The sequence below is a fragment of the Dipodomys merriami genome, unplaced genomic scaffold (assembly GCF_024711535.1).
Source record: "Dipodomys merriami isolate MVZ:Mamm:240054 unplaced genomic scaffold, mDipMer1.0.p SCAF_1, whole genome shotgun sequence".
Lineage (NCBI taxonomy): Eukaryota > Metazoa > Chordata > Mammalia > Rodentia > Heteromyidae > Dipodomys > Dipodomys merriami.
In genome coordinates, this window is record NW_027202270.1 from 17,574,559 (window position 1) to 17,601,153 (window position 26,595).

The 26,595-nt window shown below is 48.7% G+C and overlaps 1 protein-coding gene across 1 annotated transcript; it reads right to left on the reverse strand.

Annotated features, from left to right (window-relative positions):
* Nucleotides 1-2,391: 2,391 nt before the first annotated feature.
* On the reverse strand, nucleotides 2,392-25,197 carry Rufy4 (RUN and FYVE domain containing 4). The gene is made up of 11 exons (XM_070026489.1): nucleotides 25,152-25,197; nucleotides 24,930-25,036; nucleotides 23,576-23,701; nucleotides 23,238-23,344; nucleotides 22,809-22,952; nucleotides 21,987-22,056; nucleotides 19,233-19,808; nucleotides 18,570-18,676; nucleotides 12,468-12,614; nucleotides 4,298-4,414; nucleotides 2,392-3,262 (listed from the first exon to the last, which is right to left on the reverse strand). The coding sequence occupies exons 1-11, from the start codon at nucleotides 25,195-25,197 to the stop codon at nucleotides 3,163-3,165; spliced, it is 1,647 nt and encodes a 548-aa protein (XP_069882590.1). The 3' UTR covers nucleotides 2,392-3,162.
* Between the last annotated feature and the right edge of the window lie 1,398 nt (nucleotides 25,198-26,595).

Sequence of the window (26,595 nt, forward strand, 5' to 3'; positions counted from 1 at the left end):
CCTAGTACCTGCATTACTTAGGCAACTGGCACACCTGGAAAAGGTCACATCTACATCCGCTGAGGTCACATCTGGATTCGATGTGTCCATACCTTTCCCCGCCCCTACCCTAGATAAGGCCTAGCCCAGGGCAAGATGATCTCTTTCCCAGGTCTTTTCCCAGCCACGTGGAGTGCCAACATGGCCTGGTGCCAGCCGTAACGATGAATAAACCTACGCCTTACCTGAATACCACGTGTGTTATGTGGTTCTTACTGGGTAACCTCTCTTTAAAAAGTTAACGGTGTGTGCTTGTACTGGGATTTGAACTCAGGGCCTGGGTACTGTCTCTGAGCTTTTTTTTTTTTTTGCTCAAGGCTGGCCCTCTATCACTTGAACCATAGTTTCACTTCAGGCTTTTTGGTGGTTAATTGGAGAGAAGCATCTCACAGAATTTCCTGTCTAGGCTGGTTTTGAACTGCAATCCTCAGAACTCAGCCTCCTCAGTAGCTGGGATTACAGCTGTATGACACTGGCACCTGGCTCTAGTTGCTTTAACACATTATTTTCTCTTCCCTGGATTGGCAGGAATTTTTTTAGAGACAGTGATAAGCTAGAAGCTGGGACTTAGCCATGTACTTCCTTTTTCCAAACATGGGAGGGGGTCAAGCATTCTCCTTCCTGGCCCAGATTCCTTTTCCTGAGGTCTCTGCCATCTTGCTTCCTTTACTGGCCCCACCCCAGTCAGTGACACCATGGTTGGAATCAGTGCTGGAATGCCTGCAAATATAATTTTACTCTGTCATGTGACTCAAGCTAATTTCCAGAAGAGGCTGAAGCCTTTTAGGGGTGAGTTCATTGCCTTATTTGCTTGAGGATTTCCCAGTGGCAGCTGCCCCATTCCCTTATTGTGCTTGCTGAGGAGACGTTCTTACCCACTCTTCAGGGCAGAAACTGTTGTTGCAAAATTCTTGCTCCATGCAAAAGCAATGGGATGCAACTCTGGGTGACCCTGACCCCAACAGGCTGTCCACTGGCTGTGGTCAGAGCCGCAGGATTGCTCAACCCTGCAGAGGCTCCACGGTACGTATAAGGCAGAGTGGGTACGAACAGTGTAGATGGCTAAATGAGGCACACAATGTACCCTAGAACTGGACTTTGGTAGGGCAGATAACTTTGTCATAGAGTGGGGCCTACATTATTATTTTCTCCTCCTCCTTCTCCCCCTCCTCCTCCCCCCCTCCTCCTCCCTCCTGCTCCTCCACCTCCTGCTCCTTCTCCTCATCCTCTTCCTCCTTCTCCTCCTCTTTCTCTTCCGTCTCCTCCTCCTTGTCTTCTCCTCCTCCTCTGTCTTCTCCTCCTCTTTCTCCTTCTCCTCCTTCTTTTCCTTCTCCTCCTCCTTCTCTTCTTCCTCCTCCTTCTCTTTCTCCTTCTCTTCTTCCTTCTCTTCCTCTACTTGCTCTTCCTCCTCCCCCCCCTCTTCCTTCTGGTCCTGGGTCTTGAACCCAGGGTCTGGGTGCTGTCCCTGACCTTTTAAATTCAAGGCTGGTGCTCTTCCACTTGAACCACAGCTCTCCTTCCAATTTTGAGGTGTTTAATTGGACAGAAGAATTTTGTAGGCTTTCCTACCTGCACTGTCTTCAAACCACAACCCTCGGATCTCAGCCTCCTGAGTAGCTAGGATTCTAGGTGTGAGGGCTTGGCCTACATTTCCTCTGAAACAGGTTTTTCAGAAGTAGACAATTAGGTGCCCAATGAATGATGCGCAATTTCTTTTTTCTTGGACTGTGCAGAGAAATGATTGTACGGGGGTCAAGTGACGATATTTAAGTAAAAAAGGAAAGACAGAGAGCCCCATGCCTGTTCCTCCCATCAAAGCTGATGCATTGGGGAGCAACTGGGATTCTCCTACACTTGAGGGTGTATATAATATCTTCAGAAAATATAGTTAGCCAACTGTATTTCTGTATCTTTGTACCCATGGGCTCTGCTTCCATGGTTTCTAAATCTTCCAATTTGACCAACCCTGCATTAAAAAAATATTTTGTAATACTTGTGCCCTTGGAAAACAAGAGTACAAAGACTGGTAAAAAATGCTCAGAGGAAATTTATTTGTAATAGTTCCAAAATGGAAACCACTCAAATATGAAGGGATAGATGATTATATAAACGAATCTACTGCCAGGCGCCGGTGGCTCACGGCTGTAATCCTAGCTAGTCAGGAGGCTGAGATCTGAGGATCACGGTTCAAAGCCGGCCTGGGCAGGAAAGTCCGTGAGACTCTAATCTCCAATAAACCACTAGAAAACCGGAAGTGGTGTTGTGGCTCAAGCGGTAGAGCGCTTGCCTTGACTGAAGAACTGAGGGACACAGTGCTCAAGCCCAGAGTTCAAGCCCCACGACCGACAAAAACAAATAAACAAAAAAACAAAAAACAAAAATAAAATCTACTCAGTGGAATATTACTCAGCCACAAAAACAAGAACTATTGTCACATGCAACAACCTGGACAAATCTCAGAATAATTGTGCTGAGTGGAGGCTGGCAGAAGATCGTGTACTGAATGAGTTGATATGCATAGAATTCTAGAAAATGCATACTCGCTTGTGGTGACAGGAAGCAGGGGAAGTGGTTGCCTGGGCATGGAGGGATGAGGAATGGCAAGGGTGGGGGCATGAGGAAACTTTGGGGCTGATGGATATGTATATGAATATGGTAAGGGTTTTACAGATGTGTATTAAAGTCAAAACTCAACCACTTCAGGGAATGTTTATTATCTATCAATAGCAGAAATCTGATGCCAGTAAAATGAAATAAATCAGACGCAGATTCCTGAAGCCGATTAGACAGGGAGCTCTTAAAGAACCCACACTGTAGCTGGTAGAGCAGGGAGGAGAAACAGCTGGGCCCTGGGCTCTTTATTTGTGGTCATGGACTGGCTGAGCCTCTAGGGATTTTACAGAGGTTGGAACTCAGCTCACTCACAGTAGCGGCGGCGTTCTAAGAGCTGAGGGCACATCCCATTATAGGCTAGAATTATCTGCTACTGCCAGCTGCCTTCTTCCACTCCACCCCACTGTGCTAGTGCCTAGCTCATCAGTTTCTAGAAGGCTAGACAGAGAGAGGGAAGGGAGTGGATCAGATGGGGCGAGTTCCTGGTCATGGCCTGTCTTGTGGACTTGCTCAGGTAACTTGGGCTCTTCCCTGGGCACAGACTGGGCAACATCGCTCTCTTTTCTTGTAATCTGCTGAGCAGGCATGGCACACCAGACTCCTGCAGAGCCTGGAGACAGACAGAAGGGAGTGTGGGGTGAGCGCTGTGGCTGGTATAGCTCCTGAGTATACACTGGGGGTCAGGAGTTCTATCTAGCATCTTTGACTACTTCTTGTTTCTCATCTCCTTTGGACTATCACAGAAACTTTCCTAAAGGGTGTCTTTTTTTTTTGTATGTGTATGTGCCAGTCCTAGGGTTTGAACTCAGGGCCTGGGTGCTGTCCCTGAGCTTTTGTGTTCAAGGCTCTACCACTTGGGCCAAAGCTCTACTTCTGGTTTTTTTTTTGTGTGTTTCTTTTGGCAGTTAATTGAAGATAAGAGTCTCACAGACCTTCCTGACCAGGCTGTATTTGAATTGTGACCCTCAGATCTCAGCTTCCTGAGTTGCTAGGATTACAGGTGTGAGCCACCAGTGCCTGGCATCAAAAGGGTATCTTGAGGGGCCGGGTATCTTGAGGGGCCGGGAAAGTGGCTCAGTGGTAGAGCGCTTGCCTTGCATGCATGAGGCCCTAGGTTTGATTCCTCAGCACCACATAAACAGAAAAAAACTGGAAGTAGTGCTGTGGCTCAAGTGGTAGAGTGCTAGCCTTGAGCTGAAGAGCTGAGGGACAGTGCTCAGGCCCAGAGTTCAGGCCCCACACTCGACAAAACAACAAAAACAAAAACAAAAACCCAAACGGTATCTTGATAGCCAGCCCCCTAGAACTTCTAACTCCACATGGCAAGGTCTCCTATTGGCTTAATCTCCCCACATGTCCTGTATGTCCTGTTCCTGTGAAGTCCTGGGGAGGTGTCCCTCTGTGTAGTATCCCTCTTCCTGGTGAGCCCAGCAGATTATACATCCCACCTTGCAGGATGCCCTCCTCTGGCCCTTCCCACTGTTCCTCATAACGCTCCTTAGTTTTGGAAGGCGGATGGAGTGAGATAAGTGGCCAGGTTTCAGTGGCCTGCTTTAAGTGCCCAGGTCCCTCTTTCCTTTCTTCCCTGGGACAGGCAGGGAGTAAAGAGTCATGCCAGAGGTGCAAGTCTGTGCCTTCCCATTACCTGCATGGATAGCGCCGAGACAGACGGCTGAAGACCTTGCTGCAGCCCACACAGCACCCTGGGCCCAAGGCAGCCATGGAGGGCTGCTGGAGCCTCTGCCACTGCTGGTCCTTCTCCCTGATGGATGGGGGAAGCAAAGGGGGAGAGGGAGGGGATCCAAACGAGGGATAGAAATGGGCAGAAAGAGGGTAAAGGAGGGAGACACACAGAGACACTCAGAGACAAATATGTGACGGAAACAAGGACAGAAGGGCAGGAAGACAGAGGCACAGACATGGAGAAGGACACACACGAAAGATCAGTTAGTACTTTATGGTGATTCCCAACCAGCCTCCCCCAGTCAACAAAGCTTCACCTTCCCCAAGGTCATAAAAGGTAATTCCCTGGTTCTTTTTCAGGTGCCTTAGAATGTGTAAGGCTTGTTTTTTATTGTATGCTGATACTGGGACTTAAACTCAGGGCCTATGCTGTCTTGCTTGGCTTTTTCACTCAAGGCTGATGCTATACTACTGGAGACACACCTCCTCTTCCAGCTTTTTGCCAGTGAATCAAAGAAAAGAGTCTCATGGACTTTTCTGCCTGGGCTGGCTTTGAGCCTTCAGATCTCAGCCTCTTGATTGCCAGGATTACAGGTGTGAGCTACCAACTTCTGATTAGGCTATTATCTTTTATTTGTTTGTCTGTGTGCTTAAAAAAGTATTTTCTCGGGGCTGGGAAGGTGGCTCAGTGGTAGAGCGCTTGCCTTGCATGCATGAGGCTCTGGGTTTGATTCCTCAGCACCACATAAGCAAAAAGAAAAAAAAAGCTGGAAGTGGCACTGTGGCTCAAGTGGTAGAGCGCTAGCCTTGAGCTGAAGAGCTGAGGGACAGCGCCCAGGCCCAGAGTTCAGGCCCCACTACGGGACCCAAAAAAAAAAAAAAAAAAAGTATCTTCTCCTGTTTTTCTAAGGAGTTTTAGAAATATGAGTTGTTTTAAATTTTTGTCAAAATAACAAATATGCAAGATTTAAAAATCAAATAGTGCAGGGCTTTGAGCAGAGACACCCCCTCTCTCCGTCTTTTTTTTTGGTCGGTTGTGGGGGCCTGAACTCTGGGCCTGAGCACCGTCCCTCAGCTCTACAGCTCAAGGCTAGTGCTCTACCACTTGAGCTACAGCGCCACTTCTGGTTTTCTGGTGGTTTACTGGAGATAAGAATTTCATGGAGGGCTGGGAAGGTGGCTCAGTGGTAGAGCACTTACCTTGCATGCCTGAGGCCCTGGGTTTGATTCCTCAGCACCACATAAGCAAAAAGAAAAAAGCTGGAAGTGGCGTTGTGGCTCAAGTGGTAGAGCACTGGCCTTGAGCTGAAGAGCTGAGGGACAGTGCCCAGGCCCAGAGTTCAGGCCCCATGACTGGACCCCCCCCCCCAAAAAAAAAAGAGTTTCATGGACTTTCCTGCTGGGCTGGCTTTGAACTGTGATCCTCAGATCTCAGCCTCCTGAGTAGCTAGGATTACAGGCGTGAGCCGCTGGTGCCTGGCTGAGACACTCTCTTTTATCTTCCTGTTTTTAGTGGTAAACCGTTTTTTTTTTACTGGGATTTTTCCCCCTTGACATTATTTCCATATGTAAGTACACACTCATATCCTTCCTTCAGTAGAGAATTATTTCTGTGGCGCTTCTTCCCTTGGCAGCAGAAAATTTAGCTTATTTATTAACAATAAACATAAATACAATTAACAATAAAATAAATATTCATAAGCTTCTCTTCTTTCTGTCTAAGGTAGTTATATCCCTATTTTTGTTCCTCTATTGGTTACAGTCATAGTAACAGGATAAACTCATATATTTCTTGTTTTATTCACTTATGGGCAATAATCTTAATGACTCTTGTTCTGTATTTCCCTTCAGCTCCCTACCTCTCTTCCTTGTCATCCATTTTTTTTTTTTTTCTGTTGGTCGTGGGGCTTAAACCCTGGGCCTGAGCGCTGTCTCTCAGCTCTTCAGCTCAAGGCTAGCTACTACTTGAGCCACAGCGCCACTTCTGGTTTTCTGGTGGTTTTTTTGGAGATGAAAGTTTCACGGACTTTCCTGCCCAAGCTGGCTTTGAACCGAGATCCTCAGATTTCAGCTTCCTTAGTAGCTAGGACTACAGGTGTGAGCCACTGGTGCCTGGCTTTGTTATCCATTCTTCAAGCATGCAATACGATTGCTACTAGCCATGTGTTTAAGCTATTACAAACAAAATCCCTCAGTTGTACTGAGTCCATATCTTCTTTCCTTCCTTCCTTCCTTCCTTCCTTCCTTCTCTCCCTTCCTTCCTTCTCTCCCTTCCTTCATCCCCTCCCCCTTTTCTTTGCCAGTATTGGGGCTTGAACTCAGGGCCTTACATTTTTTTCATCGCTTTTTTTTTGCTCAGGGATGGTGCTTTATCACTTAGGTCACACTTCCAGCTTTTTGTTGTTTAACTGGAAAGGAGTTTCTTGGATTTGTGAGTGTGGTGTGTGTGTGTGTGTGTGTGTGTGTGTGTGTGTGTGTGTGTGTGTATTGGGGCTCGAACTCAGGTCTAGGAACTGTTACTTAACTATTTCTGTTAAGACTGGTGTTCTACTACTTGAACCACAGCTCTACTTTTGGCTTCTTGGTTAATTGGAAATAAAAATCTCATGGACTTTCCTGCCCAGGCTGGCTTCAAACCACAATCCTCAGATCTTAGCCTCCTGAGTAGCTATGATTGCAGGTATGAGCCACCAGCATCTCTTGGATTTATGTGCCAAGGCTGGCTTGAACCCTCAGCTTCCTGAGTAGTTAGTATTACAGGCATGAGCTACCAGTGTCCTGCTCAGCTCCATATTCCTTTTCTTTTTCTTTTTGCTAGTCCTGGGGCTTGAACTCAGGGCCTAGACACTGTCCTGAGCTTCTTTTTCAGCTCCATATTTGAAGTGCTCAATCTCAACATGTGATGAGTAGCTGGAACATTATACAGCATAAATACTGATCATTTCCATGACCACTGAACTCTTCCATAGTTGGTATTGTTAAGGTAGTAATATTCATGTTTTGTGTCTCCAATTCTAATTATCCTCTATGCTTTGTCTTTAGGTAGATCTTAACACTGACAAAAACAAGTGGCTGTGTTGTAACTTAGTGGTACAGCTCTTACTTAACAAGTACCAGGTCCTGGGTTCAATATCCACCACCACAAAGAATAAAACCATTGGAGTGCTGAGAATGTGGCTTAGTGGTAGAGTGCTTGCCTAGCGTGCATGGAGCCCTTGGTTCAATTCCTCAGTACCATAATAAACAGAAAAAGTCGGAAATGGCACTGTGGCTCAAGTGGTAGAGTGCTAGTGTTGGCTGGGGTGAAGTCATCCTGTGTGGGTTGACATTCCGACAGCCCAAGTTCTGCCTCACTGCCTGTATCTCAGGGTCACCCTGACCCTGACCGGGCCTGGCCTGGCCAGTACTGTTAACACCGCCTCCTGCTCCCAAAACTTGCCTTCTGTCCTCACCATGTAGTTTTCCACTCCCACATTCTTGCAAGTCTGCTCCCCTATAACTATCCTCCCCATCTTAACAGCATCTGCTGCTCTATGACTTGATGGAGTCAGCCTGTCAATTTCCCTTGCATTAAATTTTTCCTCCCTTCTCAGACATGTGTGGTGTACTTTATCGGGTTGAGACTTCTAACATCTAGCCTTGAGCAAAAGAAGCTCAGGCACCGCACCCAGGCCCTGAGTTCAAGCCCAGGATTGGCATAAAAAAAGAAAACCAGTGGAAGTGTGTGTGTGTGTGTGTGTGTGTGTGTGTGTGTGTGTGTGTGTGTGTGTGTGTGTGTGTGTGTGTGTGTGTGTGTGTGTGTGTGTGTGTGTGTGTGTGTGTGTGTGCTATATTGGATGCTTCAGGAATTGAAGGTGAGGAAAAGTAGAGCTCAAAGGAAAGGATGCTGGCAACATTATATTACAGAATGACCGTCATAGATTATTGCCCATAATTAATAGAATATGAAATAGATGAGTAGATTCTGTAAAATGACAGTGGCAACCAATAGAGGAACTGAAAATGGGGCTATAAATCCACTGAGAGGAAGGAAGAATCTTCCCAAAGAAAATTGTTGTGTTTCATAATCTCTTCTTGAAAAGCTTTGTTTTCCTGGAGGTCCCTAGTTTTATTCTTCAAATTAACTGCCTTTAACATATTAATTTCCTCCAAATTCCTCATCCTAATGCGTATTCTCTTCATTTTCCTTCTCCCCAGCTACCTCCTTTTTAGGCCCCAGATACCTCTGTTACAATCTAGACTGACCACTCCCTGGGCTTCCTGCCCACATGACAACTTGGGAATTCCCTCTTTTCCTCTCCTAGGAAGAACTATTGTTTCCTCGATTCCACATCTTCTCCTTTCTTGGTTTACTTCCTTGTTTCTCTGGAGCACATCCTCAACTAACTTCTTGAAAAAGACAGTGTGGGAGGTAAGTTTTAGGAGACTTGTCTGTCTGATAAGTGTCTTTTTCCTCCATCACCTCCCTTACTTCATAGTTCGAATGGGCACAGAATTCTGGGGGCAAAAGTCAATCTTTCTGGTGGGGCTGGGAAGGTGGCTCAGTGGTAGAGTGCTTGCCTTGCGTGCATGAGGCCCTAGGTTTGAATTCTCAGCACCACATAAGCAGAAAAAGCTGAAAGTGGTGCTATGGCTCAAATGGTAGAGTGCTAACTTGAGCTGAAAAGCTGAGGGACAACACCTAGGAACAGAGTTCAGGCCCCACAACTGACAAAAAGAAAAAAAAAAGGTCAATCTTTTTCAGAACTTGAAAATAAAAAGTTACAACATGGACTCTTGACATGTGTTCAGTTCTTTTATAGATTATTTGTGTTTGCCTCTGGATCATTTGAAAGTATTCTCTTTGTCTTGCTTTTACTGAAATTTTACAATGCTATATCCAAGTTTTTGTTTTTCATTCATTATATTGTTTCTTTTTAATTTTTAATTTTTGTACCAGTACTGGGCTTGAACTCAGGATCTCTTATTCTCACTTTGCTTTCTCTGCTGAAAGATGGCAGTCTAGTAGCTGAGCAACAGCTCTGCTTCCAGCTTTTTTTTTTCTTTTTTCTAGTTAATTGGAAATAAGAGTCTAATGGACTTTTCTGCCCAGGCTAGTTTTGAACCTTAATTCTTCTGACTAGCTATGATTACAGGGGTGAGCCATCAATGCCTGGCTCATTTAGTAGAATCTTTTAAGTCTGAGAATCTATGCCCATCTATTTCCATCTGGAAATTCTGTCCTATTTTTGATAATCTCCTTGATTTTATTCTCTCCTTTTCTGGGGGAATGTCTGCCGTTATGCCTCTCTCTCTCTCTCTCTCTCTCCCTCTTCCTCTCTCTCTTTCTCTCTCTCTCTCTCTCTCTCTCTCTCTCTCTCTCTCTCTCTCATGAGTTCCATCTCTCTGTGCATTTTAGTCTCCTTTCTGAGAGACTGTTTCATCTGTCTCTTCCAATCTTTTCATTGAATTGAAAATAATCCAGCAATCTGCCAGGCACTCATGGTTTACACCTGCAATCTTAACTCTTCAGGAGGCTGTGATCTGAGGATCAAGGTTCAAAGCCAGCTCCTGCAGATAAATCCATGAGATTCCTATCTCTGATTAACCACTAAAAGCTCAAGTCGTAGAGCCTCAGGCTTGAGTGAAAAAGCTAAGCAAGAGCATAAGGTTCTGAATTCAAATCCTTTCACCAGCACCCCTCCCCAGACATACTAACCCAGCAATATATTTTTCTGAGACTATGTCTCACTTAGCAGCCTTTGCTGGCCTTGAACTCAAGATCCTGCTGTCTCTGCCTCCCAAGGGCTAGGATTACAAATGTGTGCTACCCCATCTGGCTGGCAATCATGTGTAGTTTTAAAACATTCAGAATGGTTTCTCACCTTTTTACAGTTGATTTCACAGCACCTTGGTTTATGAGAGATGTATTTGTTATTATTGGCTTTGTTTCTCCCCATCTCTCCCCTTTATGTTCTAGACTCTTCGCAAATATCTGGGATCCTCGGTTGCCATTTCATGTGTAAGAGGCAGGTGTAGCTGCGGGGAGCTCTGAGCAGTGGACAGGGATGGTTGACAAGTGGGTTTCCTTTAGAACAGGGATGGAGAATCTTTTCCTTTTGGGGGCGGAGGCAGGCAGAAGCCATTTGGAAATTTTTAACATTATTTGCAGGCCATACAAAATTATCAATCCAGGAAGATGGCCCACGAGAAGACTACTTGTCTATCCTATCATTTACTAAATGATTTTAAGGACCTTATGTGGCCAGGGGGCTGAACCTTCGTCACAATTGCTTTGCTTTTGAGTGTACAAGGCAAGGAGCAACCTGGCATACCAGATCCCCTGGTGCCAGGGAAAATTAGCTTTTTTCTTAGGACTTCTAAACTTTCTTAATTTGCCTGAGAGACAGGGCCTGGTGGGACATTCTGCAGGTCGAGAGGCAGGGATGTAGAGTCCTCTTGCTAATTCCTTTATTTCTGATCTCCTTCCCCATTGTGTCCTGGGATCTCTGGGTCATGGAGGCCTAACTTGGGCTTGATATGGTATCCCCTTATCTATCCAGGGCCTTATGCTCTTACTTGGCTTTTCCGCTCAAGGCTGGCCACTTGGGCTACACTTCTACTTCAATCCATCCATTTTCTAGCTCTGGGAAAAGAGCTGAAAGCTTTCATCTATGGGGGAACTCCTAGACCTTGTTTTTAAAATCTGCTGTAAATTTTACTCTTTTACAATCATTTAGTGAGAGCTCAGAATGAAGAGTAGATGGTGTGTAGTCAGTCCACTGTCTTGACTTGAGTCAGTGCCCATGTCTGTGCCTTATTTATACAAAATTTCCCCCCACTTAGGGTCATTATCTTCCATAAAGCTTCTGCTAGGGACATTGTATCGATAGCCTGGGGTTCCTACCTGAGGACCTTTCCTCCCTCCCTCGCTCCCTCCCTCCCTCCCTCCCACCCCCCTCTACTCCCTCCCTTCCTTCCTTCCTTCCTTTGCCAGTCCTGGGTCTTGAACTCAGGGCCTGGCACTGTCCCTGAGCTTCTTTTGCTCAAGGCTAGCACTCTACCACTTGAGCTACAGTGCCACTTCCGGCCTTTTCTGTTTATGTGGTACTGAGGAATCGAACCCAGGGCTTCATGCATGCTAGGCAAGCACTCTACCACTAAGCCACATTCCCAGCCCATGAGGGCCTTTTCTTTAGTACAGGAAGAACAGTTAGCTCTCCAGATGAGCTAGCACATTTTCTTTGAATGGGAAATAAGTTTTGGACAACTCTGACCTTGCTACCAAGGCTAACCTTCACCTTAATCTTTGAGGGTATAGAATTATTTTTTTGCTATACTTTCTATTTAATCTTCTGTTTTTCCTTAACAATCACACGGGTATGTCTTTTATTGTTAGTTTAAATTCTTTTGTGAGGTAGTTAACTTTTTTTTTTTGGTGCTGGTCCTAGGGCTTGAACTCAGGGCCTAAGTGCTAAGTTTTTGTGCTCAAGACTAGCACTCTACCACTTGAGCCACAGCTCCACTTCTGGCTTTTTTGATAGTTAACTGGAGGTAAGAATCTTCCCAGGTTGGCTCAGCCTCCTGAGTAGCTAGGATTACAGGCATGAGCCACCAGCGCCTGGCTGGTAGTTAACTTTTTATATCTCCTTCCTTCTCACCAATGGATATTAATAACTTGAAGAAGGTCCTTCCTTACATTATTTAGTGACTGGAACTGAGCCTAAGTCCAGATTCTGACACTGAGGGCAGGTAGTCCAGGGCAGGCCCACAGGCTCAGGGCCTAAGGAAGCCCAGTGGACAGTTGGGTTTTCCCTCTCTTCCTCTCAAGTCCTCTGCTGGGAGTTCCCATCCCTCCTAACCCCATGAGAGGTGTGAGTAGAGGAGAGACGGATGGGTTGGGGCTCATGCCATTGTCAGAGGATTCTGCAGTTTATATGGTGGGTGTCCTCTGTGACCAAGTCATCCTCTGCCCCTCTGTTCTCTTATCTGTAAAATGGGGGTAACAGCAAGGGGTGGTTACAAGAAGGAAATGAGTTAGAATAGATGAAAGATCTAGAATTGATTTCAGTGGGCCTTGTGAGTGAGGTAGGATTTTCATCTCCCTTACCACCTCCTCCTCGTCTCTGAGGTCCCACTGTCCCCATCCTTACTGAATCAATTCCAGAACTCTCTTCTTCATGGTCTGGACCAGGTCCCGCTGTCCTCTGAGCTCCTCTTCATACATGGCGTCCCTCCTCTCAGCCTCCTGTTGCTTCTGTTCCAGCTCCATCTGCAGCTGCGCGTTCTCTCCCTGACACCTGGGCACAGAGGGAGACTTGGTTCCCAGGGGAAGAAGTTAGCAGGCAGGACCCAGCTAGGCAGAGCCTCTGCCCCACAGGGAGCTGGGAGGAGCCTGTAGTGCCCTGTAGTTAAACAAACAAACACACAAACCACACACATGTGCCCTACATGCCATACATATAACACACAGCCTATACTACATACATGCATGGCACACATATCACACACCCTTGGCATTACACACATACACCATCCATACACACCTCGCATACCCCCACCACACACAGCACACACTACACAGCATGCATGTACAGTCTGCACACTGTGTGGTCTGGCATTTAAGGCTCCTGAGCCATCAGTTAGAGAAATGAAATCAGGGCCTGACTTTGAGCGCTCCTGTAGAGGGCGCTTGCCAGTATTTCTTCCTTCTTTCCTTTAACTTTTCCATTCCATTCTTTTTCTTTCTTTTTTCTTTTCTTTTCTTTTTTTTCTGTATTAGGGTTTAAACTCAAGGCCTTGTACTAGCAAGGAGCAGACACAGAAGGAACAGAAGTTTCTTAAATGCCTACTATATGCCAGGTGCTAAGTGTGGCTCCTATAGCTTTGTTTCATTTAATTTTCACACTGCTATGAGATATGTAGTTTGAATGTAAAAATGGGTCCGGTCGTGGGGCCTGAACTCTGGGCCTGGGCGCTGTCCCTTAGCTCTTCAGCTCAAGGCTAGTGCTCTATCACTTGAGCCACAGCGCCACTGCCGGCTTTTTTCTTTTTGCCTATGTGGTGCTGAGGAATCGAACCCAGGGCCTCAGGCATGCAAGGCAAGCGCTCTACCACTGAGCCACCTTCCCAGCCCCTGAAAGTAAATTTATAAGACAGAAAGAAACTGAATCCTCAGGGAGCGTGTGCCACTCATGGAGTCACATAACTTGACAAGTGGAGGGAGCAGAAATATGGACGTGGGTCTGTGTAGCTATAAACTCGTCTAGTCTCTCCATGTGTTCCTCTATGCATAGCCCTGGTGCCCAGCAGGCTAGAGAGAGGAGCAGCTCCTGAGAGAGGGGCAGCGGCTGAGAGCCTTAGCTGGTCACCAGGAACCATCATAGACTGAGGGAGTCACTGTGTCAGCTTAATCCCCACTCCAGAGGATCTCTTTGTTTTACTTCAGGGCCTGGACCAGGTCCTGCTGCCTTCTGAGCTCCTCCTTGGAGTCTCATGGAGAGGGCAGAGGAAACCCACCATCTTGGGAAGATGGCCCCACAGAGCACCGAGCTGTAAGGAGAAACCTGAGAGATTCTTACTGTCCCCTTTCAGAAATCGAGGCGTTCAGCCCAGGGAGAGGAGGTGCTGTCCTGTGGCCCTTAGCCAGGAAGTCATGGCGTATCAGACTTCTAGCTCAATTCCCATTCCATTTTCAGAGGCCAGTATGCCCAGGTACATCTGTAATCTCAGCATGGAGAAGCTGAGGCAAGAGGATTGTTAAGTTCAAGATCAGTCTGGGCCACACAGCATGACTCTGTCTCAAGAAATTAAAAACAAAACCAACCAAGTCCATTTTCCTAATAGCCCCATGCTGCTCTGCCCTGGGGCCTGCCGTCTGCAGGGTCAGTTGGCCTCTGTCTCTAGCTCCTGGGCTGCACATGGAGGCTTTTGCCCACTCTTAAGTTTATTTTTCTCAAAAGTGATGTTAGGCCTAGCATGGTGACTCAAGCTACTTGGGAGGTAGAAACCGGGGGACTTGCAGTTCAAGGCCAGTCCCGGCATAAACATTCAGGAGATTCCATCCTGACTAATTGATGGGTGCTGTGTGATCCTGTGATCTCCTCATTCGCCTCACTTTGTGCCCGACATCCCAGCCACAAAGGGATGATCATAGTTGAGGCCAATCTGGGCATAAATCAACATGAATAGGAGGAGGAGGAGTTGGGGAGAAGAGGAGAAAAAGAGGAAGAGGAAGAGGGAGAGAAAGGAGAAGGAGAAGGAGGAGGAGGAGGAAGGAGAAAGAGAAAAAGGAGGAGGAGGGGAGGAAGAGAAGGAAGAAGAAGAGGAAGAAGAGGAAGAAGAAGAAGGAGGAGGAGGAGGGGCAGAGGAGGAAGGAGAAGAGGAGGAGGAGAAAACGGAGGAAGAATAAGAGAAGGAGAAAAGAAGAAAAAGAAGAAGAGAAGGCAGAAGAAGATAAAGGAAGAGGAGAAGAAAGAGGGAGGGGGCTGGTGGCATGGCTCAAGTGGTAGAGTGCCTGCCTACCTCCTGCCTCTTAGCAAGTGCCCAGGCCCTGAGTTCAAACCCCAGTACTACATACATATATGCCCATATTAATCCAAGAGCTACCCCCACTCCAAACCCTGCTCCAGGCTTCCATATCTGGATTTGGTTCCAGGGTTTCAGTCTAGTCTTTTAGCTCCCTGGATACCAATTACCCTCCCACCCCCACCCCCACTCCCCAGCTGGGGCTCAGTGCATAACTTTGCATCTTTTGTCTTTGGGTCATTGGCTCCCTGCCTGCAGCGCCCCTCCCTAGACACGGGGCTGGTCATGGCTGAGGCTTGTACTCCCATGTCACCTCTAGGAGATGGCTTCCTGGTTCTCACCTCTGAATGAGGCTGATCTTTCTCTGGATCCCCTGACCCTTCTTCTTCTCCCCCGCCCCTTGCCTTGCCGGCTTCATGTTCTTTTCTGCATCTCTTAGTGCTGGACTCTGCATGTCTGTTGTTTCTGGTCAGTCTTCTTGGGTCCTTTTAGGATCGACTTTGCAGGTTCCCTTCACTGTAGTACGGGCTCGGCCTGCCCACAGCCAGTGTCAATGAATACAGATGGAACAAGAGACAGCCTCGGGCCCTTCTTGTGGCTGGTGGTGATGCCCATGATCCCTTTATTCAGCAGTGGGCTCTGCCCTTGGTTCTAGACCCCAGGGCCGGGGCAGCGCTGCTTCTCCCAGGCTCAGGAGCTGTGGCACATGGCTAACTTTCTGATTGTCCTCCTGCAGGCCCTCCAGAACGCCATAGCCAACATCTTGCCCAGAGGCCATCCTTGGATGTGTAAGCAAGTTCGGAATACAAGTTCAAATCTAAGCTCCTGAGCTTTCCCCACAAGCCTGCCCATGTCCTTGACCACCTTGGTGAATGGTACCTCTGGCTTTCCAGGTGATTGGCTCAAAAAGACAAAACAAAACAAAACAAAACAAAACAAAACTCTCAGTTGTTGTTTTTCTAAATGCCAGTACTGAGGCGAGGATTCAGGACCAGGGCTTTGTTCCTTAGCTTTTTCACTCAAGCCGATGTTCTACAACTTGAGCCACAGCTCCACTTCCATTTTTTTTCCTGATGAGTTGAAGGTAAGAGTCTCAGATTTGTCTGCCTAGGTTGGCTTCGAACTGAGATCCTTAGATCTCAGCCTCTTTTTTTTTTTTTTTTTTTGGTCCAGTCATGGGACCTGAACTCTGGGCCTGGACGCTGTCCCTCAGCTCTTCAGCTCAAGGCTAGTGCTCTACCACTTGAGCCACAGCGCCACTTCTGGCTTTTTTCTTTTTGCTTATGTGGTGCTGAGGAATTGAACCCAGGGCCTCAGGCATGAAAGGCAAGTGCTCTACCACTGAGCTACCTTCCCAGCTCAGCCTCTTGAGTAGCTAGGATTACAGGCATGAACCACTAATACCTGACTCAAAACCATTGGTGTATGTGTGGAGGAGGACAGTACTGGGCCCTGAACTCAGGGTCTGGGTGCTGTCCTTTATCTTTTTCATTCAAGTCTGGCATCCTATCATGTTAGTCACAGCTTCACTTCTAGCTTTTTTTGGTGGTTAATTGGAGATAAGAGCCTCATGGGCTTTTCTGCCAAGGCTGGCTTGACACCGTGATCCTTATATCTCGGCCTCTTTAGTAGCTAGGGTTACAGGCATGAGCCACTGGTGCCTGGCTCAATCATTCTTTTTTTTTTTTTTTTTTTTGCCGGTTGTGGGGGCTGAACTCTGGGCCTGGGCGCTGTCCCTCAGCTCTTCAGCTAAAAGCTAGCACTCTACCACTTGAGCCACAGCGCCACTTCTGGCTTTTTCTGCTTATGTGGTGCTGAGGAATCGAACCCAGGGCCTCATGCATGCAAGGCAAGTATTCTACCACTGAGCCACCTTCCCAGCCCCCTCAGTCATTCTTAATGTTTCTTTTTCTCTTAGACTCATATCCAATCCCTTAGGGAGCTCTGCTTCAAAACGCAACCAGAAAGCAGCCATTGCTCCCCCTCTATTGCCAGCAGAACAAATCAAACACCTTTGTTGTTCTCTTCTGCCTGTGTCCAGCCCTGTAGCTGACAATCCAACTCCATGGTGCTTTTCAGACATGCCAGCCTGAACAGGCAAAGCAGACTGGGGAGTGACTGCTAATGTGTGCAGGCTTTCTTTCGGGGCCTGATAAAATGCTTTAAAATTGATTGTGGTAATGTTTACACAGCTCTGTGAATAGACTAAAAACCATTGAACTGAAAGGATATATAAACATCCTTTTTCAGTTAAAAGAGAACTTAGGCTAGACATCAGTGTTTCATGCCATTAATTCTAATTACTCAGGAGCCTGAGATCCAAGGATCATAGTTTGAAGCCAACCCTGGGCAGGAAAGTCAGCGAGACTCTTATCTCCAATAAGTACCACAAAAGCTGGAAGCAGAACTGTGACACAAATAGTAGAATGCTAGCCTTGAGCAAAAAATCTCAGGGACAGTGCCCAGGCCCTGAGTTCAAGCTCTAGGACCAGCATCACACACACACACACACACACACACACACACACACACACACACACACACACACACACACACACACACACACACACACACACACACACACACACACACACCAGATCATATCCCTCCTGTGCTCAGAATCTCATGACTCCCATCTTACTCTGAGTCAAAGTTTTGGTCCTTTTAAGGATTTACCAAACTCTTCCTAACTTGGCCATCATTGCCCACTGAATCTCAAGGACTCAGGGTATGCTAGGGAGACCCTGGGCTGGCTTGACGCAGTTGTCCATGCCGAGAGAGACAGAGGCAGGCAGGCAGACTGTGATACACAGAAGCCAAGGGAGAGGGACACAAGGAGAGAGACTTGCGATGTGGACCTTGTGACATGGTAGACATGTTTGAGGTCTTTTTTGAAAATTTGTTTAAGCTGGGCGCTGGTGGCTCATGCCTGTAATCCTAGCTTCTCAGGAGACTGAGATCTGAGGATTGTGGTTTGAAGAGAGTCTGGGCAGGAACGTCCATGAGACTCTTTTTTTTTTTTTTTTTGGGTCCGGTGGTGGGGCCTGAACTCTGGACCTGGGCGCTGTCCCTCAGCTCTTCAGCTCAAGGCTAGCGCTCTACCACTTGAGCCACAGCGGCACTTCTGGCTTTTTTCTTTTTGCTTATGTGGTACTGAGGAATCGAACCCAGGGCCTCAGGCCTGCAAGGCAAGTACTCTACCACTGAGCCACCTTCCCAGCCCGTCCATGAGACTCTTATCTCCAATTCACCACCAGAAAACCAGAAGTAAGCTGTGGCTCAAAAGGTAGAGCAAAAACTGCTAGGGACAGCGCTTCAGCCCTGAGTTCAAGTCCCAGTACCAGTGCAAAACAAAAATGGCAGCTACAGTTATGGTTGTCAGGAGGGTGAGGCACAGCTTGTGTAACAGAGAACAGGAAACGGGAATGAAAGAGGGAGACAGATAGGGATGAGGGATGTGGTGGAGAAGCGGCAGAAAAGACTGAAAAGACAGAGTAGCCATGAGAGGCTGCAGGAGGAGGCAAGGGTGAGCAAGGTGGGGAGAGAGGGGGGCAGGGAGCTCTCCGAGGGCTATAAAGGAGGGAGAGGAGGAGGAGCCTCCTGTGACCAGGAACAATGCTCTGTATGCCATTAACCTCAGCATCCACTGACCTCAGCATCCTAGGTGCTGAAAAGACCCAGCTTGGCTTGAGGGACAGCCTGAGCCCAGCTGATGTTGTCAAGGTTACCTGCTGAGCTGTTCCTGGAGTGCCTGCCTCTCACCCTCCCATACTCGCAGAAGCTGCTCCTGGCCCTGGGCCCGCTCCTCAGCCTGCTGGAGCTTCTGTCTGAGGCTCTGGTGGAAGAAGTGGGGAAGAGGACACTGAAGAAAGGGGGTAGAGACCCCAGCCCTGGAACCCTCCGGATAAACATCCCCTGGGTTGGATGGTAGTGGGAACTGGATGAGCCTGGGGCTATGATTTCCTCCTCCCTGAAGGATGGGTTACAAACTCCAGGACTTGGAAGACCCCAGCTAGGGAGCAGTGTGAAGGTAGGCTTTGTAAGGGTCCCGGTGGCCTCCAGGACAGGCATCTATCTTTGAGTGACTAGGTGGCATCTGCAGCAGCAGCAACACTTAGATACTGGAATAAGACCTGCCAGGAGGAAGAATACAGAGCTTGAAACTAGTGATGGCCCAGAAGACCAGTGGGGCAGGAAGTTCTGATGAATGAAGTGGGTCTGGGATGAGGCAGCAGGGAGAGAGATGGGGACCTGCGGTTTTCCATCCTGGTTGGGCCAATGCAAATTGATGATGTGTGGACTAGAATGGCCCCTGGGCTCTCATGGAAGACACCCATCTGTGGGTGAGGTTAGAAAAAGAATAGTCAGGTATGGAGTTCAATGTCTCTCACCTTGACCACATCCTGTAAGGACAGCTCTGCGTGCTCCTCCCTCCTGGCTACACTGGTCCATCCTGTTTGTTCTTCTGGATTCTCTGGGGTGGAACCTCCCTCTGTTCCCTGGTCCCAAAGGGCACAGGACTCCTGCCCCTGCCTGTTCTCTGATGCTGCTTCCTCTGTCATTTCCTGGGGTGTGGAGGCCAGCAGCTCCTGGACAGGATGCTTCCCTGCTTCTCCTCTGTGAGCCTCCTCTGTTGCTCTTGGAACCTTTATACCTAGCAGAACCTCCTTGCCTTCAGCCTCCATCTTTGTTACCGTCTGAGCCTCCTTGCCTCCTTTCCTCTGTTGTTGGATACTGGCTGTCAAATTCTCCAGATATTTCCCAGAGTCTGGGTCTCCCTCCTGGTCTAGTGGAAGCTCCTTTCCCTCAGTGTTCTGGGAAGAACTGGGGCTTCTGGAATCTTCTTTCTTCTTTTCCGAAAAGGAAGGAAAATGCTCGTGTTGCTGGGACCTGGAAGGAGCAGGCGATAGGTTTTCTCTGGGTGCATCTCGCTGACAGCTGGCTCTTTGGGGGCTCCCGGATGTGATCTGTAAGAAGCCCAACACTGTCCAGTCAGCACCAGCTCATGGACCTGAGACCAGAAGAGGCCAGGGCCCTGCGCCAACAGGCTTACTACATATTCAGACCCCCAGGCCTCCCACTGACAATCACATTTATCAGTCATACCAGAAATAGTATTAGTAATGCCCCAACTGATCTGAGACCCCCGCCTTGATCTGGTGAGCAGATAGAATGGGGTCTCTGTACCTTTTCCTCCATGCCCCAGCTTGCATTCCTTCTTTCACTGGGTCTGAGCATCCATCTCTCCCCCTTAGTTCCTCTCACCTTTATTATTGCTGCTATTATTGGTTGTGGGGCTTGACCTTGGCCTGGGTGCTGTCCCCGAGCTCTTCGGCTCAAAGACAGTGCTCTACCACTTGATATAGCACCAGTTCCAGTTTTCTGGTGTTGGAAATAAGAGTCTCTTGACTTTCTAGCCCAGGCTGGCTTTGAACCATGATCCTCAGATCTCAGCCTCCTAAGTAGCTAGGATTACAGGCATGAGCCAATGACACCCAGCTCCTCATACCCTTTTTATCCTTTCTCTTCAACTTTACCTCATATGTCAGCATTCCCATCTGCCAAATGGGGGTACCACCTGGTTTGTCAAAATGTGGTGGGATCTTAAGCAGACTGACCTCCAGCTGAGAATTTCTCTCAGGAAGTTCACCTGTGTGCCCATGTTTCTTTGCCCATGCCTGTGTCACTACAGTGGCACCTGGTGTGTGTGTGTGTGTGTGTGTGTGTGTGTGTGTGTGTGTGTGTGTGTGTGTGTGTGTGTGTGTGTGTGTGTGGACCCTCATGGATACCAAAAATCCACAGATGCTCAAGTTCCTCATATGTTATATGATTTGCATAGTTCATATACTTTTTTTTTTTGGGTCTGGTCGTGGGGTCTGAACTCTGGGCCTGGGCGCTGTCCCTCAGCTCTTCAGCTCAAGGCTAGTGCTCTACCACTTGAGCCACAGCGCCACTTCCAGCTTTTTTCTTTTTGCTTATGTGGTGCTGAGGAATCGAACCCAGGGCCTCAGGCATGCAAGGCAAGCACTCTACCACTGAGCCACCTTCCCAGCCCAAGTTCACATACTTTCAATCACCTCTCTATGGCTTAGAATACCGATTACCATGTAGCTGCTATGCGCATGTGAAAGAAAGAAAGAAAGAAAGAAAGAAAGAAAGAAAGAAAGAAAGAAAGAAAGAAAGAAAGAGAAAGAAAGAAAGAAAGAGAAAGAAAGAAAGAGAAAGAAAGAAAAAGAAAGAGAGAAAGAAAGAAAGAAAGAAAGAAAGAAAGAAAGAATGAAAGAAAGAAAGAATGAAAGAAAGAAAACTAGTCTGGATGTGTTCAGTGCAGGTCTATGGTGGGGTTGAATCCACAGATGTGGGACCCACAGATGGGTGTAGCCTTCTGTGTAGCCTTCAGGGTCTAGTAAGCAAGCCATCTGATGCCTGGGGTGGCCACTTGAGGGACAATGGTGATGACCATCTGGTTCCATGTGGGAGCCTTTCTCTGTGCAGCATGTGGGTCAACTAATCCACAGCCACAATTACCCTAGGGCATGGAGCGAATTCTCTGCCTAAGAACAGTGTTAGGAGGAACTGGGCAATCTGGTGTTTTTTGGTCACTCCCTGAACTAGGCCAATGGGTCTGACCAATGCAGGGGCCTCAGCAGAGGTTATCGCTCTAGTGTTTCTTGAACACAAGTGACCATCAAGACCCCTCCTCTCAGGCCCCAGTGCTCTTCTCCTTCCAAGTCATCCTAGGAATGTGAATCCCTTCTTTTGTTGTTGTTGTTGTTGTTGTTGTTGGTTGTGGGGCTTGAACTCTGGGATTGGGTGCTGTCCCTCAGCTCTTCAGCTCAAGGCCAGCCTTCTACCACTTGAGCCACAGTACCACTTCTGGTTTTCTAGTGTTTTGTTGGAGATGAGTCTCATGGGCTTTCCTTCCCTGGCTGGCTTTGAACCACGATCCTCAGATCTCAGCCTCCTTGAGCACCTAGCTAATCTCTTCTATCTTATACCCCCAGTCCCCTGGCCAGCACACTGTCTCCCTCTGTCCTATAGGGCTTTGGCATGGACAGGGGGGTTTTCCCAGTTACTGCTGGACACTTGGGGTTCCCAACTAGATTGGCACGTGGCAATGCAGAGTGGAGGCAGGACAGAGTTACCTCTTTTGGAAAATCTTTAGTCTTTCTGGCTCTTCTTCCCTGGGTATGGCTGGAATTGGGGCAGCGGGACCTGAAAGGGAAAGAGGCAGAGGGACCCTGAATCTCTATCCAGCAACGGCTTGGTCCTCAGAGGACATCCATCTTTCCCATCACTCATCCATCCTACCACCCTTCCTGCCTTCCCACTCCTGCACCAGCATGCATTCCATGCCCATCCATCCATCCATCCATCCATCCATCCCTTACTTCATCTTAGCATCTCACTATCCGTTCAGCTCCACCCATGCACCCCCAACTGCCTACTCCTATAGTCTATACAGCATCATGGGAAATCTAGATTAATGCTGAAAAAAATAGAAGGCTGAAGAAGTACAACACTGGAGATCCGGGGGGGCAGGAAGGAAGGGAGAGTTTCGTGTGGTAGCCCATGCCTGTAATCCCAACTACTCCAGAGGATCATGGCCCAAGGCCAGCCAGGTGTACTGGTGTGTGCCTGTGAGCCCAGCTCCATGAGAGGCCATTGGTCTGAGGCTAGCTTTGGGCAAAAGTGAGAGACCTGTGAAAAGTAAATAACTCAAAACAGGGTTGGGAGCTGCCTGGCAAGGATGAGGCCCTAAGTTCAAATCCCAGTGTCACACACACACACACACACACACACACACACACACACACACACACACACACACACACACACACAGGAAGAAGGAGAGAAAGAGGGAAAAGGAGGAGAAGAAAGGAGGGCTGGCGGGGACTGCCTTGGCATGTGAGGTGGGAAAGGGAGCAGGTGTGCACAGGCGGCCGTCCAGTGCTGCCCTCACTTACTCTGAGAACATGGGCCAGGCTCCATCTAGGTCTGGCCGCTGCAGGTCCAAGTCGAAGGCCACCCCATTGAGGGCGTAGAGAGAGTCCAAGATGTCTTCTTTGAGTTCAGGGCACAAGAGAGGGCTCCGGGGGCCGTACCATTCCCTGGGGTAGCAGTGATCAGCATCTTTGGCATTTGATGCCACTCCCCACCCCCACCCCTTCCCACCCCCAGAATCAGCCTCCACTGTCACCACGTGGGCCTTTCCCAGTGGAGAGCAGGAGGCCCGGGATACTTCCAGGACTTTCACTCATTGGCTAGTGCTCTACCAACGAAGCCACTCCCCAACCCCCTGCCCTTTCTTCCTAGTTTCCCTTCTAACCCTCACCCCACCCATCCTAAAGTTCAGTCATCCTAGGGGAGAGAGAGGGTCCTTTCCCAAGCCACACCTGGAAAGTTCTGGGCTCAGGAGGCAGAGCTGCAGGGACTCGGCCAGCTGTCCACGGGCGAGGCAGCATCGGATGAAGGCTCGGCCTTTGCCCAGAGCAGTCTTCAGCTGCCAGGGCGCACAGGGGGCCAAAGAGAAGGGGCGGAGTCAGCTGGGGAGTGAAGCGCCGAATGTGATTGGAGACGAGCTGAGGGCGGGGCCCCTGGGAGCTGAGGACCAGGTGAGGGGTCAGTAGATCAGGGTGGGCAAGAAAGTGACCTTGGGGGTGGCTGGCCTGTGTCCCTGGCCCCAGCCATTCTTGTCAAGGGCCGGTGCCAGGTGTGCATGAGGCTTGCGTACCTTGTCCTGTGAGCAGACCAGGCCGGTCAGCGCTGCGCCCCCTCGCTGCCGCTGCAGGGCAGTGCACAGGAAGTCCCAGTAGTCCTTCCGAGTCCCCAGGAGGCTCCTCTGCTCTTTCTGGTCAAACTGGAACAGAGGAAGATGCAAGAAAGGAAAAATTAGTGGAGTTCCTTCTGGAATCTGCCTTGCATGCTGGCACACAGGGAGGGCCATGGGAGAGGAGTGGGGCACTGCACACAGACCAGGTTCTTCCAGGACTGTTGTGATCAGGAGCAAGGTGCTTCTCAGTCTTAGCAAGCATACTCACTGATTCAGAGTCTCTTACTGAGCCTTTGTGTCAATGGAGGCCTCATTCTCAGCTCTTAGGGACACAGCAATGGGCAAAGAGGCTTACCTCATGGAGCAGGAACAAAATAAATGAGACCATGAGCAAAATAAATAAGAAAAGCCTACTGTTGTGTGGGATAGTGAGGATGAGACTGTGGAGAAAGGGAGAAAGAGGAATGCAAAGTGCGTTTGTGTGTTGTATGTCTACGTTGAACACGTAGACTAGAGCGGCTAGACAAAACTCCCAACTCTGAAGGAAAGGAGAATATGTGCCATACAAATTTCTGAGGGCAATAGAACCCAGGCAAAAGGAGGAGCAAGTGCAAAGGGCCTAAGGTAGGTGCATTCCTGGTATGCTCCAGGAAGATCAGGACAGTATAAAGGAAGTAGAGATGAAATAGGAAGTATGTGCGTGAGTGTATGGAGAAGTTGTGGAGAACTTCAGGGGAGTTAAGAACAAGAATTAAATGCTGGGTGCTGGTGGCTCACGCCTGTAATCCTAGCTACTCAGGAGGCTAAGATCTGAGGATAGTGGTTCAAAGCCAGCTTGGGTAGGGAAGTCCATGAGACACATATCTCCAATTAACCATCAGAAAACAAAAAGTGATGCTTGTTGCCCAAAGTGGTAGTGTGCTAGCCTTGAACGCAAAAGCTCAGGGGCCAGCACCCAGGCCCTGAGTTCAAGCCCCATGACCAACAGGAAAAAAAAAAAAAGAGGATTCAATGAAATAGTGCAGTAGCATGAAGGCCAATCTGCAGGTGTCTATGCCTTGCAGGCATTGACCTGCAATGCAGGGCTGCTGTTCTCAGCTTATGCCCCTCCCCCCTTCACTTCCACATCTGCAGTGCAAGTCTTTAGGAGTGAGGTCAGATATGAGGAAGGACTGACAGACTGGAGAAGATGAGACAGTGTACTGTGCGCCAAGAGTAGCAATATTCTTCCCTATAACTGAAAAGCCTTCTGGGTCGCCAGAGGGAGGGAGAGGCTGGTGGAGGGGGAGGGGGAGGAAGTGGGAGAGGGTCTCACCTGCAGTAGCAGCTCCAGGCAGCCGCAGAGTCTGTGCAGCTCAGCACTGGCATCTGTCACTGGCCCCTGCCCGGACCCATAGCCCTGCAGGATGGCAGAGACGGCCGCTGTAGGGAGGAAGGTTAGACAGCAGGTATCAGGCGGCCGGCCCAGGTCGGAGGTACACTCCACATCCCTCACTTCCGCAATGTAATTTGGAACAATCGTATCAGGCATGCTCACCTTTCAGGTCCCTGGTGATCTTCAGCCTGGTCCCCTCTTCTGTCATGGGGACTTTGAGCAATGTGCTTCATGGAACTCAGAATGTGAGCTGAAGAAATCCAGCTCCTTTTTGTACAAGAATCAGAGCCTACAGAGGAAGCTAGGCTGATGGATATCACACAGCAAATTAACAGATGGGATGGAAAACCCTCTCTCACTCTCTCTCTCTCTCTCTCTCTCTGTCTTTCCAGAAACTAGGGCTTTACCTTCTTGCTTGGCTTTTTTGTTCACAGAAAGTGGTGCTCTACCACTTGAGTGATGCTTCCAATCTGGCATCTTGCCAGTTAACTTGATATAGAGTTGCATAGACTTTTCCTGCCAGGGTTGGCTTTAAACCTTGATCCTCAAATCTCAGCCTCCTAAATAGCTAGGATTACATGTGTGAGCCACTGGCCACTGGTCTAGCTCATTCTTGAAGGTCAATGTATGGCCTCCCTCTATTGGGCTTCCATTTATACTAGGCAGTTCCTGAGTGCTAGGCACCAGACACCTTGTTGCCGTTCTCGTCTCATTCATCCTTGTGGTAGCTTTAAAAGCTTATTAACTCCATTTAATTCTAGGTGAACTGGGGCCCAGGGAGGGTAAGCCTGCTGTGCAACAGCACAGAGTTATAAGTTGGGGAAGCCAGAATTTGAACTCAGATCTGTATGACCAGAGGGCCTGTGTTCTTGACCTCACTAGAAGTGAATGGTTCTGTGAATGCTATCGCCGTGGTGGCTAGGGGAAGGTCATCCTGCTTCCCCTGGGCATTTCCCGGAGACCTGCATTCATCCTTTCCAGGACCCCAGCGGAGTGGAAAATGTGCGTTCCCCTGGGAGAGGGAGGCAGAAGGTCGGAGAGGTTGCAGGATTAGCAAGCATGGGGAACAGGGTGCCTGATTTTTATCCTGTCACCCTTTCCCGGGGAGGGGGGTGTACTCAGCCTGCTCTCCTCTCAGAGGGTGCTGGTAACTCAGAAAGGGACATTGAGACCCCTGAGGGCCAGTGGGCTGAGTCTGAAGTCAAGGACACCGGTCCTGTCTGAATTTTGGGGTGGGCAGCAGGGAGGAAAACAGTGAGTCTGTGCAGGGGAAGGAAAAAGGAAAGGAAGGTGAGTAGGGAGGGTGGAGGGTCAGGGAGGACAGGACTGGGAGTCTGGAAGCCTGGGTCCCATCCTGCTCTAGCTACTCACGCCCTGTGTGTCACCACCTTTCTCGAGTCTTAGATTCCTCCACTGACACCTCTCTCTACACCCCTTCCAGCCCAGATCCTCGGCACATCTAGGAACAGCTAAGAGTCCCTCAAGCTCTCCCTCAGCCCTCTCCCGGATCCCCCTACCCTTTTCCTCTTCCCACCTCCCAGGCCCACAAGCCGTCCCCACTGCTCACCTGGGGAGGCCTGGCTAGTTGCATGGAGAGCTGAGCTCT